This window comes from Peromyscus eremicus, chromosome 7 (genome assembly GCF_949786415.1).
Source record: "Peromyscus eremicus chromosome 7, PerEre_H2_v1, whole genome shotgun sequence".
In the NCBI taxonomy this organism is placed as follows: Eukaryota; Metazoa; Chordata; class Mammalia; order Rodentia; family Cricetidae; genus Peromyscus; species Peromyscus eremicus.
Window position 1 is genome coordinate 55,237,579 of NC_081422.1, and position 21,625 is coordinate 55,259,203.

Below are 21,625 nucleotides of genomic sequence, written 5' to 3' on the forward strand. Positions count from 1 at the left end.
GCTGCAGAGCTGAAGTTCCCTAACTTTTCCTCCAGAGGGGAGAGGAAGGGTGTTATGAAGTTTAAAAGGGAAGTCCCGCCCCCTTCCCGGTTTCCGATTGGCCGGGGCTGACCCCACCCTAGCCAGGCAGCGGGTCCGATTGGCTGCCGGAGGGACCCTGTTGAGCGAGGCCCCCGGGGGCCCCAGGTGGCAGGTGGGGCGGGCCCGGCGCGCTCTAGGGCGTCCGCTGCTCCGGCCCTCGCGCTGGCAGCCTGCAGTCCCGTGGGGGACCGGGACCCTTGAGAGCCGTGGCCATGAAGAGCCTCAAGTCCCGGCTGTGGAGGCAGGACGCTCCAGGCCCCACGTCGCCCTCCTCGCCCACCGCGGTGGCCAGCACGGTGAGCAGCGCTTGCGGCGGGGACCCTGGGGACCCTTCCTGCTGCGCCCTTCACCGAGGATCTGGGCTTCTCGGAGGAGGAGCCCCCGGTCTCCTCCTCACTTTGGCCTTTGCGGGGTACCCCATTCCTATCTCTTTCCGCGGCGGGAGGGGGGGACCCCTCTCTGCTCCCCCGTGGTGCCGCTCCGTTCTTCGCGTGTCCCCATCGTGCTCGGTGCTCGCGATGCCGGGGTCCAGGTAACGCCGGTCTTCCACCCGGTGCCGTCCCGCGCGGACTCCGGACCCGCCTGGCTCCGCAGCTTCCAGCCGTGCCAGAGTTGGGAGAGAGACGTTGTGTGTCCTCCGCTGAGGCTGTCACGGGGAAGTCTGGTTCTCAGCCAGGCTGGGCGAGAATAGGGATCTCAAATGCAGACAAAGCCCCGCTTGTGTTTAACCCTGGAGATGGCGAAGTCGGGAAGGTGACTGTCCTGATGGCAGAGTAAGTCCCACCTGTGGGGCAGGTGGGTGCGGGACCTGGGTGCCGAGCTGAAGCCATGGTGCGGGCGGAGAGAAGTGGAGCTTGTATGGCTTCTCTGTGAGTTGGCAGAGAGAACAGAAATCTTGGGAAACATCCTGACTGCAGATGTTGGAGCTTGGATAATTTGGCAGGTTAGAATGGCCGTATCATCAAAATTCTGTTATTAAGGACGTTCTATTTAGAAAGTCTTACGGAGTCCAGCACAGAGGAGATGGAATGTGCAAACTGCCGGTTTACCTGGTGGTCATAATTAAAATGGACCTTTTTAATTTTATACAAATTTCGCCGAGGAATTGTATGCTTTTTATGGTAATACAAATTAATTGGTTTTGGATTAATTCAGATCAGTGTCTTTCTGAAAGATTACCTTTAGTAGTAGTTTATTTGGTCTTAAAGGAAATGGGAGAAACCAGACTTAAAAAAAAAAAAAAGGAAAATGATTCAGAGTCTGGGTGTGGTGATGCCCTTCTGTAATCCCAGCACTTGAGAGGCAGAAGCAGGAGGATCACGAGTTAAAGGCCAGCCTGGGCTATAGAGGCAGTTGGAGTCCAGCCTGGATTCTATGAGAACCTGACTCAAAAACAAACAAACACACGAAGTGGGTGGGCGAGGGGGAGAGGAAGAAATAATAGATTCAGACGCTGGCATGGTCTTTGATGTTTGATCACACCTGAATATGTTTTCTAAATTCACAGGGGAAAAATTTGTTTTTGTTTGTTTTTTGTTTTTGTTTTTGCTTGACTTAAAAAACATTTGGCAGAAAAACGTAGTGTATTGGAGGTAGCCATGGTTACAGGTCAGCTCCTTCCCTGCACCAGCAGAAGATCTGCCTTTCCCCGGCCTTGCAGCTATATCTCCCAGGCTGGTTCCCACCAAAGATTTATGTTCCCACTTGGAGGTTTATGTCCCTTCTTCTCACTCCCGCTTTTGAGAACCTAGAGGTTGTAACTGCTGCTGGTGTTCTCAATATGCACGATGGCTAAAAACACTCGGGACCTGAGTCTCTCCGGAGTTTGTCTTTAGCATGCACTAAACTGAGCATCCTGCCATTTCTTAGTATAATAAAAGTTAAATGCATGGTGCAAAAACTGTTCTCTCTGAAGCAACACACATTTCTCAGTTTGTGAAAGCACAGAATATATTTTGTAGGAGTTTTAAAATGAAAGTAGCTGGATGTGTGCCTAGTAGAAGCCAGCCAAGCATTGGTAGGATAATGTGGGTGAACAGGAAGGACAGACCCTGTAGCTTCTCAGTCTGTACAACCCAGAATCTGGTGGTCACACGTGTGTGTGTGTGTGTGTGTGTGTGTGTGTGTGTGTGTGTGTGTTGGGGGGGTGGTTTCTGACCGGCCCCTTTCTTCATCTCCCCTTTTGCCCATAAACCTTTTTGAATAGATCCATCAGCACATGATTTAAGGTCTACCAGGAAGAAAAATATTTTTCACAGATTGTCAGTCTCTGTCTTTGTCCTTCAGCCCCACCTTCCTCAGAAGCCACCGGAGGTTCTTATTTGCCTTCATGCCCCTCCAGCGGAAGCGCATCCCAGCAGATATGAACACACACACACACACACACACACACACACACACACACACTTTATAGAAATAGCAGTGCAATGTCTGATAGGTAAGGTATAGTGTCTCAGGGTACTTTCCATTTTTTTTTTTGATTGCATGTTATTTATTTGTTTGTGTGTGTGTTTGCTCGTGTGTGGGCACATATGTGCCACAGTGTGTATGTAGAGGTCAAAGGCCAACTATCAGGAGTCAGTTCTCCTTCCATGTGAGTCCAGGGGATTGAACTCAGGTCGAACTTGGTAGCAAGCCCCTTTACCTAAACACTGAGGGGCTTACAGACCCTCAGAATACTTTAGGTCTGTATTTCTCTGGTGAGTGAATTTGATCCTCTTTTTCATGTCCTCCTGAGCTCCTGCATCTTTGCTAGGAGCTTGTCCTTCTGCCTTTCTGTGTGGTGTTGATTTTTGTATGTACTTCATGTCCAGGGAACCCATAACCTTAGCTATTGGTTATGATTCTTTTTTTTTTTTTTTTTGGTTTTTCGAGACAGGGTTTCTCTGTGTAGCTTTGTGCCTTTCCTGGGACTCACTTGGTAGTCCAGGCTGGCCTCGAACTCACAGAGATCCGCCTGGCTCTGCCTCCCGAGTGCTGGGATTAAAGACGTGTGCCACCACCGCCCGGCTGGTTATGATTCTTGATGGCTGTAGCATACCCTATGCAGAAAGTGCTTGTGTGTATACAATTTAACCTTTGATTTTTATGACTTTATATTATATGTTGATCTTCTCAAGTGGCAGTATTGGACAACAGAACCCTCCCAAAATTCTTTTAGTGTGCATTTTTATTTCTTAGTTTTGTTACATTTATTTCTTTAGTCAGGGTCTCACTATGTAGGCCTGGCTGCCCTGGAACTCACTATGTTGACCAGGCTGTCCTCACAGATCCACCTGCCTCTGTCTCCCCGAGTGCTGGGATTAGAGTCATGGACCACCCCGTCTGGCTCAGTTTCATTTTTAAACATTTATTCCCTGTAATGTAAGAGGGTGTACAGCTTGGTTTCCTTTTTCTCTCTCCCTTTTCAAGTTTCGAATCTCCTAATGTGAGTGTTAAAATGTTCATTTAATTTTCGTGGAAATCATCATAATTTACTCTGCACAACTTTGATATGTTTATACCATAGCTGTCTTTGCTTATATCTCAGCTTAACCAGCTGAGCTACAGACTGAGAAGTGTAGATGTGTGACTATTTTATAATGGTGTGTGCAGTACACAGCCTGGTTCCCTGCCAAGCTATGGTTATATGTAGGAGAAGTAAGTTTAAATATTCTCAACAGCAGCAGTGTTAATTAAATCAATGCCAAGGGGTTTAGAGTTCGGTGAATGAGGATGTGTTTCTATGTATATAAATAAGTGTACTTCACAGTGGTATTGGTAGTATATATTTGTTTTTTGTTTGTTTGTTTGCTTTTTCTTTTTCAAGACAGGGTTTCTCTGCATATCCCTGGCTGGCATGGAACTCACTCTGTAGATCAAGCTGGCCTCAAACTCAGAGATCCTCCTGCCTCTGCCTCCCCAGTGCTGGCATTAAAGGCATGAACCACCACACCTGATTGGTTGTATATATTTGAAGGTTGATCTACTGTTCAAATTTGGAGATAGCTGCATCTGTTAACTACAAACTTGGAAATTTTTGTGTTATGTTTGTTTGTTTTGAGATGAGGTCTCATTTGATATCCCAGGCTGGCTAGGAACTCGATATATAGTCCAGGCTTGCCTCAAATTCATGGAGATCCCCCTGACTCAGCCTCCTAAATGTTGAATTAACAGGTGTGAGCTGCCACACCTGACACACATTTATTCTTAATTGCTAAATTGGAGCTTCAGATTCCCGATGGTATCATTAAATGACTAGAAGTACTACATCAGATCCCTGTCAGTTATATGATGTACAGTAATACTAGGCTTGCTTGTGTTCATGGAGTTCAGGTTAGGACATTTGAGCAAGAAAATTAAGGGACGGTATTTCAAGATGGAGTAGAGGTACCACAAACAAATGTTGTAAGCAGTGTTTGGCAGGGCTCTCCCCTTTAAATTGCACCTATCCTTGTTGTTGTATTTCCTTAAGCTCTTTTAAAAAAATTACGTGTGTGTGTGTGCGCGCGCGCGTGTTGCCTACAGAGGCCAGAAGAGGGTGTCAGATCCCCTGGAGCTGGAGTTATGAGCATCTGAAATAGGTGGGGGAATCTGAACTTGGATCCCCTGCAAGAGCATCAGGTGTTCTTAACTGCTGGGCTGCAGCCTGGTTTCTAAGTTGGTGGTGATTGTCATTCTGCTGCTCTTTCTCCAGGCTACTTGTTACCCAGAACAGTGGATTTTATAAGTTAATGAAACCGCTTCTGAAGCATCTTGCTAAGTCTCTGCAACCGACACAAACACTGATGTTTCTAAAGGATTAAAGTTACAAATAGAGCAACTTGGGGGAAAAAACCATAAAACCCCAAACCCACTTTTTGTCCCCCCCAGGGATGTTAGATCCTACGTATTGGAAAGCATAAAGGTTTAAACATGAATGTGTTTTAGTTGTGGTTCTGCGAATTAAGGCTTCAAGTTTCAGACCCCAGGATTCGAGCGTGTTTGATACGATGCTGATGTTATTACTGCAGTGACTTGGGGATCATGTGAATAATTAAGAGTGAAAATTGTTATTCTTCTTCTAACTCGGGATAAGTTACTAAGCACGGTTTACTCATTGTCATTGAAGAGCCCAACCTTTAATTAAATATGTTTACCTAATTAGTGTTTTGCTATCTAGCTTCTTCTTGTTACTCCCTGTGGCCCCGGGAGGGAGGTTACACATGAAGAGACTTCTTCCTTGAGGTTGTGGAGATAATGCTTGCTTTACAGGCAGGCATGAGGATCCAGAGTCCCAGAACCCCGGGTGGGAAATGCTGGTGTGGTGCCGTGTGCAGGGAGGCAGAGGTGGGAAGATCCCTGGGCAGTACTTCGAAACTCTAGGCCAGTGAGAGAATCTGTCTCAGAACAAGGGGGACTGTAGCTCCTGAGGAATGACATTCCAGGTTGCCCTCTGACTTTCACATGTGATTCTAGGTGCACGCATGTGCATACACACACCAGGAGAGTTCTCTTTTTATACTTCAGCCTTAATGCTGCATCAGGTTCACTTGGAAATGGATGCACATCTGAACTGCAAACACTTGGTGTCTTTTCCCTACAGTGTTCAAGCTTTTTTAAAAAAGTTTATTTTTAAGATTTACTGTGTGTGTGTGTGTGTGTGTGTGTGTGTGTGTGTGTGTGTGTGTTGGACATATGAGTGCAGGTGCTCTCAGAAGCCAGAAGAAGGCATCAGACCTAATGGAGCTGGAGTTACAGGGAGTTGTGAGTCACCTTACATGAATGTTGGGAACTGAACTTGCATCCTCTGGAAGACTAGCAAGTGCTCTTAACTATGCTTTCCAGTCTCTCTCTCTCTCTCTCTCTCTCTCTCTCTCTCTGTATGTATGTCTATATATATGTATTCTTTGAAAATTCCATACATGTATACAATGTATCTGAGTCACATCCACTCCCACTCATCCCATCAACTCTGCCCACATCTTCCCAAAGTCTCTCTTCCTCGATATGTCTCCTTCCCCACTTCATGTCTTTTTCCCCACATAGTCCACAGACTTGAGTGATAGTTTATAATTTTCATTACCTTATTATTCATTACCAAAAAAAAATACCTCACATCAGATTAAAAACTGGAATAGTCACCTTATTTATTTTATTTTTTAAATTATGCATGCATGTGTGTTCACATATGTGAGGGTGCATGTGTGAGTATGTGTGCTTATGTATGTGGAGGACAGAGGACAACATGCATGATTGTCATCTTCAGGAGCACACCTTTGAGACAGGGATTCGTATTGGCTGACGCTCATCAATGAAGCTAGCTCTGCTAGCCAGCAAATCCCAGCAATCCTCCTGCCTCCACTTTCCCAGGGCTGGGATTACAAGCACATGCTATTGTGCCTTCCTGTATAGATTTAGGAGCTCAAATTTAGCTCCCCAGGCTTGCAACACAAGCGTCTAACCATTGAGCCATCTCTCCCGCCTCACAGACATCTTATCTAGTTGTGAAAAATATGGAAAACATAGTTTCAACTATGGGTTAATAATTATACCCTCGTTGGAGAACTAGACAATTCCAAGGCAGGGGCAGATGGAAGAATGCTATCAAAGACTGGACTTTGAACCCGCAGTGAAGAGGCCCTCTTCCCCAGCAGGGATGGGACCTTTTAAGCATCGGTGAAGATAATGTCAATGGACTGCATTCTAATAATGATTGAAAATAGAAACCATTGGTCACCTTTGGAAGATGCAAGGAAGTTCTTTTAAGCTTGGGAAAATCAAGAGTTCTCTCCCTGTGTGAATAACGGACTCACTGGGAAAGCTCTTAGAGTATAAGAGGAAGGGCTGAACTAGTACATCACATGTCCCATTCTAGCTAATGAATGAGGAAAGGACGATGGGTTAATATCCTAGGGTTTTACAGTCTTGAATGAGTTAATGGATTTAGAGTCTGGACTGAGTGAACATTAGCGGCTACCAATGTCTCAATAAAGACAGACAGACATACTTTGTTCTGTTTTTATTCAACTTTATTCTAATGTGGTCATTGCCACATTAGAGTTCTCATAAGAAGAGCCACACTCAAACACAGAAGCCCTTCACATTCATAACCAGTGCTTCTAGAAATACAGAAGAGGAACATGGGAAGTAGTCACCAAAATTCTGGTTGTGGGAAACTCTAAGGTGAACCAGTTTCTTTCTAAGGGGGAAAAGATGGAGAAGGAGCCTAAGAGAGCTAAGGGTCTAGAAGCCCTTAAACAGTTGAAATGGTGGACTCTTGAGTCCCTGGATAAATAGCTGTAAAGTATACAAGCTTCTGAGACAATTGTGGAAACGGAACCTACAGTTATAAACTCGACATGAGCTTATTCAATAGATTTCAGTGTGACGGTGGTGGTGATGGGACAGTGTTTATGCAGAATCTCTCAGCGGACTGTTTAGAAGAGCACAGACAGATGAAATGATAGGAAGTCTGGGGTTTGCTTCAGAATATCCTGGGGTGGTGAGAGGCGATATAGTTGAAATAGGATTGGCCATGAGTTCCTAACTGTAACTTGACGCTCACAATGCATTTGCTTTAATGGCCTTATTGAATTTAGCCAATGTCCTAAATGTTAGGTCTCAAAGAAACCTAGGACGAGACTCACTCAGTACCTGTGGCTCCTCCCAGTTCTCCTCACCCTACCCCTAAACCCCTCCCTCCCAGGGCCTGGGCTTCCTTCCCTTTCTCCCAGCTTCTCTTTCCTGGGTAACTGGCCAGTTTGGCTATGCACTCTTGGCCTCTCGGTGGGTTTACCCCCATCTCTCCAGGCTCCATCTCCACTCTCCCCCTCCCCCCGCCCACCCCCATGGCCTAGTTCAGTCTGGACCCTTCCAGATGCCTCTGGCTAAATTCTCCCTCCTGTCTACAAAAACCTCTGCAACCATGCCTTGGAGTGATCATGTCCTCATTTTTCCTTCACTAAAGTTTCTATAATAAAGATCTAGTCACAGCCTCCAAAAGTTTGAAGGGAGCGAGACATAAAACCCTAACAAGAAATAGTGTGAGAACCCTGATAGAGGTCTGTTTAAATCAGGGGCCAAGGAGACAGCTCACCAGTAAGGTGCCCTGCAGTCATGAAGCCTTGAGCTTGATCTCCAAACCCAGGTGTCATGGTACATGCTTGTAATGGCAGTGCTAGGGAGGTGGAGCCCACGGGAGCTCTGCGGCTAGCTGACCTGCCAGCACAGCCTGCTTGGTGAGTCCAAGACCTCTGAGAGCCCCTGTTTCAAGCAGCTAGGTGGAAGCCCCCCGAGGAAGGTCAACTGAGGTTGTCATCTGCTTTACACACACATACACCTGCACACACTCTCTCATACAGAGTCTATGCACAAGAGGTCTGTATAGATTGTTGTAGGAGCACAGATGTGTAGGGTGGGGTTAGAGGAAAGATTGGAAGTTTAACAACTAGAATGGCCTTCAAGGCAGAACAACAGCACGTTCTGTGCATGTGCGTGCGTGCGTGCGTGCGTGCGTGCGTGCGTGTGTGTGTGTGTGTGTGCGTGTGTGTATGTGTAATTAAGCAGCCCACTGAGCGGGCAGCAGGTTTGGAAACAAACTGGTCTTATAGTGTAGATGAAACAGACTGTCAGCACTTAGAATCTGGGAGGCAGTGAGGCGGCAGGAGGCTGTAGCTTGGGGATTAGAGGAGTAGTTTTTCTTCCTTAAAAACAAAACAAAACAAAACAAAAACAACTTGACTTAAAATTTGAGTTACTTGACAATTTTAAACTGTTGTTTGGAGAAATGGCAGGACCATGAGACTGTTGTCCTCAGAATTATTGCAGTAGAGACTTAACAGCTTCATCTCGTTCTCTCTCCCTTCCTCGACAGACCTAAGGGTGAGCAGAATTAAGTTCTTACCAGCCATGCTGACCTGATAGTGGGTCCTGGGAAAAGACACTAGGATGACTAGCTGAACACATTACAGCATGTGTGTGACTGTCTCTGCCTCTCCCCATGACTGCAAACCTTTACCTCTCCCTGTCAGGGTTAGGCAAGTATTTGCCCTGCTTCCTAGGGATGCTAGAGTTCCCACAGGCTGAGACAGGCTCAAGTGATTCCTCAGGACAGATGGCTGAAATGATTCTCTGAAACTGTGAGCAGGGGGGTAGGATGGTTGACTCCTTGCCTTACCCCCCTCCCAATGGTAACACAAATGGAAGTTCTTTGTAGCAGTACCATAGTTAAATAATGTATGTATGTATCTCTTTTAGAGCTAAGAATACAGTAAAACAGTTAACCAACCAACAAAATGAACCTAAATAAAAATCCAACGAAACCCCAAACCAACCACCGCAAATAAATCGAATGGTGTGTAATCACAAAGCGTTTTGTTGATACTTACAAATTCTGACATTGTGGACATCTTCAAGCAGTGGTATCTCCAGTACAGTGCACGGAAGAGGAGCTGATGTGTTAGAGTGATCCAAGACCCTGGCGGAGAGGGCTGCACCTAGAAGTGATTGTGTAATCCAGTCTGGCATGGCACAGACCCTTCAGAGAAAGCAAGCCTTGGACTATACCTGTTAGGGTAGAAGGCTGTCTTAAACCTTTCAGGGCTGGGGATGCGGCTCTCTGGTAGAGCATTGCCATGCCTGTGCGAGGTCCTAGGTTCTCTCTCTAGTACTAGGAACCTTCTGCCTGGAAAGCAGACTTTCCTCCCCACAAAATCATGAGTGTTTATTGTAGGAAACTAAGTCCAGTTGAGGATAAACAGCCGAATAGGAGTCCATTCACAGCACCATTAATGGTGGTTCCATTAATGATTTGAAAGATGCTGAACCACCTTTTGGTTACCCAGTTAACATAGAATCCCCTGGATCCTACGGTAATGACTTCTGAATCTGACGTTATTCAAATAAACTTTGTACTTGGAAGCTGTCCATGGGGCTGACAGGTTGGCTAAGGAAACAAGAATTCTTGCTCCTAAGCTTGACAACCTGAACCTGAGTTCCACCCCCGACACCCACATAGTAGAAGGAGAGAACTGGGTCTCCAAATTGTCCTCTGACCTTCACACATGAGCTGCAGTGTGCACACGTGAACACGTATGCACACACACAAAGCAAACGGATATATTTTTTAAAAGCTGTTAGTAACTTGAAAGGATCTGGGCAGATATTAAGAGCACTGTGATCCATGCTCATGAGTTGTTTACACAGATTTTGCTTATGAGTAAGGGATTTAGCAACAATACCCATAACTGATACTTGCTGAGTATGTTGCCCAGCTTGTGTTCTAAGTGATGTGGTGTTCACTCAGCGCTTACAGCAATCCTGAGAAATGGTCCTGTTGCCTTTATTTCAGATGATGTTAAATAATTTACCTGCTCATGGTTTATAGCTTGTAGCTAATAGCAAGCTTGTAACCTGGCTCAAACACTCAGGCCCTTACTTACCATTGTGAATGGACATAATTTAAAATTTAGTGCTGGGTGTGGTGGTGCACACCTTTAATCCCAGCACTCGGAAGGCAGAGGCAGGCGGATCTCTATAAGTTTCAGGCCAGCCTGGTCTACAGAGTGAGTTCTAGGACAGCCAGGGCTACATAGAGAGACACTATCTCAAAAAAGCAAGAACAAAACTTGAAAGCTGAGGAGTTGCGGCTTGAACTGTGTGGAAATGGGGAGAGGAGGAGCTGTTTAAGAGCAAGGACCCTTCTGCTGACAAAGAAGTGAAGGGTCTCTACCAGCTCGATAGGAGAAATTGTTTTAGTTGGTTTTCATTGATAGACACACGAGCATGTTCTTTTGTTTGTGGCTCATTGAGGTCTACACTCCTTTGTTTGAACTCTTCGACTTCTTACTCTGAGGTCTCTCTTGCATCCTTGGTAAGAGGGTTCTACCTTTGTCTGTGCTGCTTGGCCGGTCGCCCCTTGAGAGGGGCTCCAGTCATGGCTCTCACTGCAGCTGGGCCTGTCTCCTTCCCCGCTGTGTCTTAGCATTTTTGTCTTAGGGGTTTAATTTTGTGACAGTTGTTACATTAAGACTTGGCTGTTTTATCTTCACAGAGAGTGTAACTCGTGGTGTACCAGTCTGTAGTGTGTAACTCGTGGTGTACCAGTCTGTAGCGTGTAACTCGTGGTGTACCAGTCTGTAGTGTGTAACTCGTGGTGTACCAGTCTGTAGCGTGTAACTCGTGGAATACCAGTCTCTAGTGTGTAACTCGTGGAATACCAGCCTCTAGCACATATGAGTCTCCAGTATGTCCCATTATAGCTGATGTTTCACACTCTGCTCCATCTGCCCTTGTGTTTTTGTGTCTATGTATGTGTTCATCTGGCATACTATCCCATCAACCTCAGTTCCAACAATTGATATTTAGGAAAGTCTAAGTCATGAAGACTTAATCAAAAACCAAAATTACCTGGCTTGTGGTTTTATATATATATATATATATATATATATATATATATATATATATATATAAGTTTAAGTGTGTGTGTGTGTGTGTGTGTGTGTGCAAGAAAAAGGCATACTTTTTTGTTGCTGTTTTGGAGATGACATATTTTGATTGTATTGATCAACTATTAAGATTGACATTTCTTTCCAGTCAGGCTTACCTTTTCATATACATGTAGTAGATAATCATCATATCTACGTGACTGGGTTAGAATCACCTGGAGATTGGTGAGACATGCCTCTGGTGTGCTTGTGAAGGCATTTCAGAGAGGACTCAGGGAGGAAGACCCAGGTGGCTGGGGTCTGGACAGAATAAAGGGGGAAACCAGTAGAGAATCCTCTTCTCTGTGTGCGTGGCTTAGTTTCTGTCAATCTACATGAGCTAAAGTGATCTGAGCTGAGGGAGCCTCTACTGAGAAACACCTCCCTCAGAGTGGCGTGTGGGCAAATCTGTAGGGGCATTTTCTTGATTAATAATTGATGCAGGAGCGCCCAGCCTACTGTGAGCAGCGCCACCCCTGGGCAGATGTTCTTGGGCTGTATAAGAAAGCAAGAGCAAGCCATGGGGGCAGGCCAGTAGGTTGCAGTCCTCTGTGGTCCCTGCTTCAGCTCCTGTCTCCAGGCTCCTGCCGCTAGGTTCCTGCCTGAGTTACTGCCCTGACTGCCTCCAGTGATGCGCTGTAAGCTGGAAGTATAAGCCAAATGAACCCTTTTCTTCCTGAAGCTGCTTACAGTCATGGAGTTTAGAAAGCCAACCAAGATGCTGGGCTTCCTGGTGGAGGCCTCCTCCTCCTCCTCCTCCTCCTCCTCCTCCTCCTCCTCCTCCTCCTCCTTCTCCTCCTCCTCCTCCTTCCCTGCCCCCCTCTCCTTCTCCACACATGCCAGGCAGATGCTCTAGCCACTGAGCTATAGTTGGCCCCTACAAGAACGCTTTCTAAACTAGTAAGAGTATATAATTCTTCCTTCTTTATTTGGTTGTTTCTTGGTTTTCTCATTTGTAGGGGGGGCTACTCAGCAGAGGGTGGGGTGTTTTGAAAGTGACTTTTCAGTGGCGGAGCCTCTGAGGGGGTTCTAGTAAAGCAGACACACTGCCGAGTTTAAGAGGCACCTTAAAGAAACACTTGCTGCTGCTTTATGGAGGGTTTTGATGGAGTCTTATCGAGCTAACCCGGTCCAAACTATGCAGTGGAGGTTGGCTCTGAACTCCTGACCCTTCTGTTCCCTCCTCCCAAGTGCTGGAATTACAGGCAGGGATCACCACTCCCAGCAAGAGATCTCATAACTGCAATAGCTTTTATGATCCATTTCTCTCTTTTTGACAGATTTTGTTTGTTTGTTTTTGTTTTTTCGAGATAGGGTTTCTCGGTGTAGTTTTGGTACCTGTCGTGGATCTAGCTCTGTAGCCCAGGCTGGCTTCAAACTCACAGAGATCCGCCTGGCTCTGCCTCCCGCATGCTAGGATTAAAGGCATGCACCACCACCGCCTGACCCTTTGACAGATTTTTTTTTTTTAAATTTTAATGTTTATTAATTCTAATTGTCTATGGGTATGTGCATGTGAGCTTAGGTGACCGAGGAGAACAGAAGCATTGCATGCCTTGGAGCTATAGTTATTGTGAGCCACCATTGTGGGTGCTGGGTACTGAGCTTGGTCCTTTGCAAGAGCAGGAAGTGCCTTTAACCACTTTTTAAAAACTAACCAACCAGCCAGCCAACTAACCAACCAGCCAACCAGCCAGCCAACCAGCCAACCAGCCAGCCAACCAGCCAACCAGCCAGCCAGCCAACCAACCAACCAACCAACCAGCCAGCCAGCCAGCCAGCCAACCAGCCAGCCAGCCAGCCAGCCAGCCAGCCAACCAGCCAGCCAGCCAGCCAGCCAACCAGCCAACCAACCCCCTGTAGAACATGAACATCAATCATGGTAATGGACAAGTAGGTAAGGAGGGAAATGAGGCACTTTTCAGTCTTAGCAAAGGCCTATTGTGAGCCAAAGAATGTCTGTCCACAGCTTCTGAGAGCCCTGGATGGTAGGAAGTGGTAACATACACACGGATGCTCCAGGAGCAGGTGCTGAAGCCTGAGTGACTTGAGCTGAGTCTTGCCACTCCTGGTAGTTGGTTTCATGACCTTTGACAAACTACTTAAATATATTTGTTTCTGAATTTGGAAGATGGAAGTGAATAACTGTGTTTTGCCAAGTAGTTGGGACAATGAAGTGAGATAAGGTAAGATTAGTGCTTGACCATATGTGTGGCTTCTGTCCAGTGGCTGCCTCCCTAAGAGACCTTGTCCCAGTCATCAACTGCAACAGCTTGACTCTGTTGCCTTCCCATTTGTGCATACACTAAAGTCTTTTCAATCTTTTCGTTCCTAAGGAATACAAACACGTGTAAGCTCTTATTTAGGCTAGATTTCTAAAATTCACCCACATCACCTCTGGTAGCTGCCCTGAGTTAAAAGACTGCAGTCATTATTTATCAATGACAGGAAAGTAATATTTCTTGAGCATTCAATCTCCTAGGTTAAGCACTGGGAGATGAGAGGCTTCCACTTTGTGGAGGAGCTCTATCAATACAAAGTAGCAGGTATGTGATATGAAGCTACTGACCCAGGAGGGAGTGTGTGATACGGTGTAAGCTACTGACCCAGGAGGGAGTGTGTGGTATAGTGCAAGCTACTGACCCAGGAGGGAGTGTGTGATACAGTGCAAACTACTGACCCAGGAGGGAGTGTGTGATACAGTGCAAGCTACTGATCCAGGAGGAGTGTGTGATATGGTACAAGCTACTGACCCAGGAGGGAGTGTGTGATACGGTGCAAGCTACTGATCCAGGGTGGGCTGAGGCATGGGAAGTGCGGAGTCAGTTGTCTATTTTGTAGTGAACTGTTCACTGATTCTCAGTGCACCTACAATGCTATCAAATGCCACCTTTACCTACTTAGTTATGTCCCTCTTCCCAGAAGGAAACCACACACCCATTAAGCAGTCTCTTCCCACTTTCTCTTCCCCTGTGCCCCAGCAACCACCAATCTGCTGAGTGAGCTGCTTAATCTGAAACTTAAAGGAGGTGGGTGGAAGCCATCCAGGAAAGGGAGAAAGCCATTTCGAGCGAGCGAGGCAGAGGCATAGGGAAGAGAAGTAGAGTGCCCTGAGGAAGCTGGTGCTTAGCTCAGCAGCTCAGCATTGCTGGAGCCTAGAATAATAGCCAGGAGGATGGGTGGGAAGTGGGCACAAAGAGGAAGCCACAACATTTTAAAAATGCCATCCTTAAGAGTGTCGCATTTGAGCCGGGCGGTGGTGGCGCACGCCTCTAATCCCAGCACTCGGGAGGCAGAGGCAGGTGGATCTTTGTGAGTTCGAGGCCAGCCTGGTCTACAGAGCAAGATCCAGGAAAAGGCGCAAAGCTATATACACAAACCCTGTCTCAAAAAAACAAAAAAAAGCTGGGCGGTGGTGGCGCACGCCTTTAGTTCCAGCACTTGGGAGGCAGAGGCAGGCGGATCTCTGTGAGTTCAAGGCCAGCCTGGTCTCCAAAGCGAGTTTCAGGAAAGGCGCAAAACTACACAGAGAAACCCTGTCTCGGAAAACCAAAAAAAAAAAAAAAAAAAAAAAAAGAGTGTCGCATTTGGGACTGGAGAGCTGGATCAGTTCCCATCACTCACGTGACAGCTCACAAATGTCTGTAATTAAACCCAGGAGATCTGACAGCCTCTTCTGGATCCATGGGCTCTGGCATACATGTGGTGCACAGGCATACATGCAGGCAAAAATACCCATGCACATAAATATATATCTATATATTATCTATCTGTCTACCATATATCCATCTATATCTATCCACTCATCTATTTATACAAACATATATATGCACACACACATTTATAGATATTTAAAAATAGAGAATTGGGCTTGCACTGTGAATGCAGAGGTGGATGTTCAACTGTGGTTTCTGTGGATGCTCTGATGGGAACAGATTTGAGGAAGTTAAGCTTGAAGAAATTCCTAGCTGCTGCAGCGGTGCAGGCTGGAGCTGGCAAGGGCCCAGAGCATGCAGTGCTGGGCAGACTGGAGAGACGGGCACCCAAGACCCACACAAGTGACCTGCCAAAGTTGTCCAGTCAACAGACACATTGTCAGAATCCCACCTACTCCTAGCCTGAGAGAGCCCCACCAGTCCCCCTGTTTGAAGCTAGTCTGTGACTACCTGGTAATTAGTGGGGGTAGAAACCTCGCTTGTGTATCTCCAGGCATTAGCAGCCCGGGTGATTGTTTAAATATTCTTATCTGTAGTCAGTTGGGATGAAAGGCTCAGTGCTGTTGGAGATTGGAAAATACCCCTGGCAGCTGGACTTATTAGTCTAACATTCACTGTAAGCATAGAATTTTAGCAGATATGGGATTGATTTCTCTCATTTTTATGCTAGAAAACTGAAACACAATTCAAGAGACTATCACAGTGAACTAGGGTGCATCTGCCAGTTAGATTCAGAAGCTGATGTCTGACCATATTTTCTCAAATTTTTTTTTTGCATTTTGTGTGTGTGTGTGTGTGTGTGTGTGTGTGTGTGTGTGTGAACTTGAAGGAGGTAGTTCTCTCCTTCCACATGTGTTCAAGGAGTTTAAACTCAGACTTGGTACTAAATGCTGAGCCATCTCAAAAGCCCTGGCTGTATTTTCTCTACATTTGAATATGTATACAAAATATATAGAGTTTATATACTGATGATTTTCACTGAACCATTTGAAGGTAAGTTGTAGGTTATATTTCAGTTTAAATATGACAGCACATGCCACTTCAGAGTAGGACAGCTTTAGTTAGGGAAATGGCTCATCAGAGCACTGGCTATGCTTCCAAGAGACCTGGGTTCAATTCCCAGCACTCACATGGCAGTTCAGAATGCCTGAAACTTCAGTTTCAGAGAATCTGATGCCCTCTTCTGGCCTTTGTGAGCATTGCACACATGCAGGCTACAGACATATATGCAGGCCAAACACCATATACATAAAACAAAAATCTTAAAAAACAAATAGAACAGGACATCTTAAATATCTCTAGTGTAATGCGCTGTGTGAAACTACAACTCAAAGATAAGGAAATATAAGGGTGATATAAATATGAATGCAAAGACATAGTGAATTTTTCTCAGTCTAGCCATGTTTTTGTTTTTTGGACCAGGTTTCTCTGTAACAGCTCTGGCTGTCCTGGAACTTGCTCTGTAGACCAGGCTGGCCTCGAACTCACAGAGATCTGCCTGCCTCTGCCTCCTGAGTGATACCACCACTACCCAGCACTAGTCTGGCCATGTTAAGGCATGATGTGGATGATTTCTGTCATTCCTGTGAAACAAACACTCATGCTAATGAGTAATATGTTTTTATATTGATTCCCTTTAGCAATATAAATCCAGGATGCCCATTTAGACAGGAGACTATGTGTCACCATCAGGTGGAAGGGTGCTGGTGGTCTCTCGAGCTACAGAGTGGCTGTAGGGAGCAGTCATGTTTACTTCTCGGACTAGTGAGAGGAGGGGGTGGTGTCAAGCATGTGGCCTCAGGCTGTGTGTGAGCTTAGAGCTGGTTCCTGTTGGGCCTTTTCGGTTTTTTCCCCCCTAACCTCATGCTCCAGACCCCATTCCTGCTCACACTGAACGATCTGAAGCTTCCGATGGACTCTCCAGGAGACTATTGCCTGAGAGTCATACAAACACCTCACTCAGAGGCTCCGTCCCTTCACTCTGGATACGTAAATGCTTTCCGCTGTGTGTTGTGTGTGTCTCTGTGTGGTGCATGGATATATTCTCGCATATGTACGCTGTGCACCAACATTGATGTTGCATGTCTTCCTGTGAGCTTAGCCACCTGTGCTTTGGTTCAGGGTCTCTCACTGAACTTGGAACTCACTGATGCAGGAGCCTGGTCAGCAAACTGCCTGCCTTCCTCCAGCCCTGGGGTTAGACATGTACATGGCCTACCCGGCTTCTTTTGTTTTCAAGATTTATTTACCTTTGTTCATGTGTATGTGTTGCCTATGGAATGTAAATTAAAAAAATTTCAGTGTATATGTCTCTACATGTCTAAAGCTTTTTTTTTTTTTAGTCTTTTTCTTTGATTAATCAGTCAGGCTCACATTTAAGGATATAATGTTATTTTTAAATAGCTACATAAACTATTGAAATAGAATAGCTCACATGATTCTAGAAATTAGATTATTATGTCTCATATTTTGACCATTAGAATGCATTTTTTACTTTATAATTTTAGCCAACAGTAGCTCATTTTCTGTTGGTTTAAGTAAGATTTTTATAAAAATAAAATTTTCTTTGATATAAATTATTCTGTTATTCTGCTCTTTTAAAGATTTGCTTTATGTGTATGAATGTGTAAACCATGAGTGCCTGGGAGGTGGGTGGTGGTGAGCTGCCATGTGGGTGCTGGGAATCGAACCAGGTTCTCTGCAAGACCAAAGGTAAGTGCTCCTAACTGCTGAGCCATCTTCCAAGCCCCTACTTTGCTTTTTTTTTTTGTTTGTTTAAATAAAACAAAAATTGTAGAAATGGCCAAAGCAACGTCTTTCATGTCAGCTTCGGCCCTGTTGAGCAGCAACAGTCTGTAGCAGGAAAGACCCGAGACACCCAGATGACAGGAGATTTTGCTTCGGGTCTCAGCGCTGTGCCTAAAATGTTCGGATCTGGGACAAAGCGGTTGGTGAGTGTCACACGTTTATCTTGTACCTGACCGGAAATTTTAAGGTCTACAAAATAAAACCTTTTGGAAGCTGTGCAACAGTATGTAGAGAGATTTAAGCAATGGTGGCTAATCTGTCAACTATTCCTTTTTGTCAGGTATGTCTGAGGCTGTGATTGGCTCCGTTCTGGAAGTAGAAAATGGTGCTCACACTCTGAAATAGTGAACCCACAAGGAAAAGGTCTCCCGGATTTTAATTCAAATCATTTCTCATGTTGGTTCCATGAGCTGAGAATAGTATAAGTTTTGTTTTCTGCAGAGTAGGTTTGAGTGGTTATCTGAACAAAGCACGCTTGATGTGAAACAGTCTTCGTAAAGGTGACAGAGGGCACATTTTTCCCTCCGCTAACTTTTAGCACAGAATGGAGCACTGTGTTTGATGGAGGGTTTTGTACTGAGGACCGTCTGAGGGTCACATTCCATGGTGTCACGCATAGTTGTCAATGTGCTCTTTCACTGGTTGAAACTAATGGGCACAATCCAGGCTCATTTTATTGGGAATGAGTCACTGGAACGACTTGCCGACTTGCCAGTGTTCAAGTTAGAGTTACTTTGAGCATAGTAATCCCAGCAAAGATTGCTCAGTGGGTGAGGGCTTGTGCCAAGCATGAGGACCTGGGTTGGGTCCCCAGCACCCAGATGGAAGAAGCTGAGCAGTGTGCCTGTAACGGAGGTAGAGATGGCGGGGTCCCCGAGGCTCACTGGCCAGCCAGCTTAGGTGAATTAGGTGAATCAACGAGCTTAAGATTCAGTGAGGGACTCCATCTGAAGAAATAGAGGTAGAGGGCCATGCAGGAGAGACACCCCCAATGTCGCTGTAGTCTCCACCCACATGGGCACTTATGCATAGGCACCCACACATGCGCATACCCACACTAACCACATACCCAGCATGCACACCACACATCAACACACGTAAAACGTTCAACAAAATTCAGTTCCATTAGTTCTTGTAGCTTTCTGTTTCTTTTTAAATCTGGGCTCCTTATGGTCTACCCCAGTGTTCTCCTGTTCCTGGGGACTGTTGTTACTCAGCCCCCTTGCAGGCTGTCTCTGTCTGGTCTAGAGCCAGCTCAGCCTGGTATTGGGAGAGTTTGTTTTTTGTTTTTTGTTTTTTGTTTTCTTCTTTTGCTCACTGGCAGCTAGTTCTGTCTCTCGGTGAAACTCCTGACGACTGTAATGGTATTCATGGTCTACTGTATACTGTCTTCATGCAGCATGTATTTACCACCCACTGTATGCCAGGTGTTTGTGGTGCTTTGAATAGGAATGTCCCCTGTAGGCTCATATATTTGAATCTTTGATTATTAGGGAGTAGGGCTATGTAACAGGGATTAGTAGGCGTGGCCTTGTTGGAGAAAGTGTGCCCCTGGGGGTAGACTTTGGGGTTTCAGATGCTCAGGCCAGGCCCAGTGTCTCTCTCTTCCTGCTGCCTGCCGATCCAGATGCAGAGCTCTTGGCTCCTTTTCCAGCACCATATGTAAGCCCAGTGCTGGGTGTACACCTGTAACCACAGCATCAGAAGTTCTAAATCATCCTTGGATCCATAGTGCATTTGAGGCTGGCCTGGGTTACATGAGACCCTGCCTTAAAGAGAACAAAAAAGTAAATGTATATGTGTGTATGTTCCTATTTGCCCCAGCATACTTTTAAATTCAGATCAATCTATTCCTTTTCAGTTTTTAAAACAACCTTACGTTTTATTTATTTAATGTATTTGTTAAATGTTTACAGTCTTAAGATTTAAAGGGACCTTACACTTTTCTAGTGCCGTGGCTAGATGACCTTTGTGCTTCTTGACTGTATCCTCTAGGGTGTGATCCAGAGGTGGTAGGCAGAATTCCAGACTTTGTCCCTAACACCCAGGACCTGGAATGCACCACGGAAATGTGTTCCTGGCAATGCAATGACATAGGACATCACTTCTGCAGACGTAGTGAAGGTTCCCAGTCATTTCATTCCCAGTGAGAGGCTGGGGTCTTAAGATGAACATGTATGGACTGGGCTGACAGACTCAGAGGCTGGTAATTTCAAGCCTTGTAACTACAGACTTTCACTTACACCTCTGGGTGCTGGGTTCGAGGCTTACTGCTCCATGTGACAAATGCCAGCGGCTGGCCCTTTCGAACTACAGAAATCTCTGTATGCAGCATCTATCAACAGCAGCAGTCAGTGCTAGCTAGTGTTTCAGCTCTTAGCATCGGATATTGGGACCCTTAGGAACACACTCCCTGCCCCCCCTGGCCCCCTCCCCCCTCCAATGCAGGATCTTTGGCTTTCAATATGTTGTAGTTTCTTGGAGCCTTCCAGTGGCTGTGGCCCGCAGTCGCTCATCACCTCTGCCTCTGGCAGTCTTGACTCTGGGCACTGGCCTGTTTTGGATACTTCTGTCCTTTATTGTATCTGCCGCCTTTGCCCAGGCTGACCCCTGTCTCAGCCGGTCTCTGCTGCTCATCTGCATGGTGTTACTGGCTAGGCCTGCACTATTTAGGATAGCAATCACAAGCAGGCAAGAAGAAATCATTCCACAGAAACCTTTTTTGGGGTGGAATGTTGTAATATCTAGGGCATCACAGGAGGGTGTCTCCCTGCTGACTCAAAAACAAAAAAAAAAAAACAAAAAAAACCCCAAACAAACAAACAAAAAAAAACAAAACCCAAGACAAACCAAAAACATGGAGTGAAATGGGAGGCACATTGTGGGTAGGGCATGCAAATGAAGTGCCAATGGTACCAATCACGGGCCTCTTGCTGAGTGAGCCAGGAAATGCTCTTCCCTCCATGACAGGGAATTGCTTCAGGGTTATCTGGAGTTCACCAAGGCTGGCTTTGCCTGGTGTTGTCTTTCCCAGGCTTGGGGGTGGTCTGAACGGTTGTGACTTGGGTGGGTCTCCTGGAGGAGGAGTCACAGCTTCATTTGCTTTGGTCCTTGCAGCAGGAATGCTCTCAGATGACAGCAGAGTGTCTGATGAGCCAGGCTGCCCCGAGGGGTTCTGGCTGGCAGGTGTGAGAGAAGAGTGGGTCTGATGCTATCTAAAAGCCTGGTTGACTCATGCTTGGCAATTTTGCTCATTCATAGAAAGCAAAACATAGAGGAGAGAAAACCCATTGTAGGGAACTTACAATAAAAACTTAATGAGAGCCCAACACAAAACTAACATTCTTAGCATTCCCTAGGACCCAACTCTTGCCTCACCCCACCCCACACCCCAGTTGAATCCCTCTGGTCCATCACAGCAACTTTAATGTAGCCTAAAGGGATATTAGCCAGGTGGGTCCCTTCTAACTACACCAGCCCTTTCCAAAGCAATCCAGGGAATGGAGAGATGGCTCAGTGGTTAAAAGCACTTGCTGCTTTTCCAGAGGACCTGGCTTTGGTTTCCAGCATCCATGT

At 45.9% G+C, this 21,625-nt stretch overlaps 1 protein-coding gene across 1 annotated transcript in view; it reads left to right on the top strand.

Moving 5' to 3' along the window:
• Positions 1 to 250: 250 nt before the first annotated feature.
• Positions 251 to 21,625, top strand: part of Uaca (uveal autoantigen with coiled-coil domains and ankyrin repeats) — an 89,787-nt gene continuing 68,412 nt past the window's right edge. The window contains exon 1 of the mRNA XM_059268030.1: positions 251 to 377. Within this exon, the coding sequence (XP_059124013.1) occupies positions 294 to 377 (84 nt within the window). The 5' untranslated portion in view covers positions 251 to 293. The remainder of the gene's footprint in view (positions 378 to 21,625) is intronic.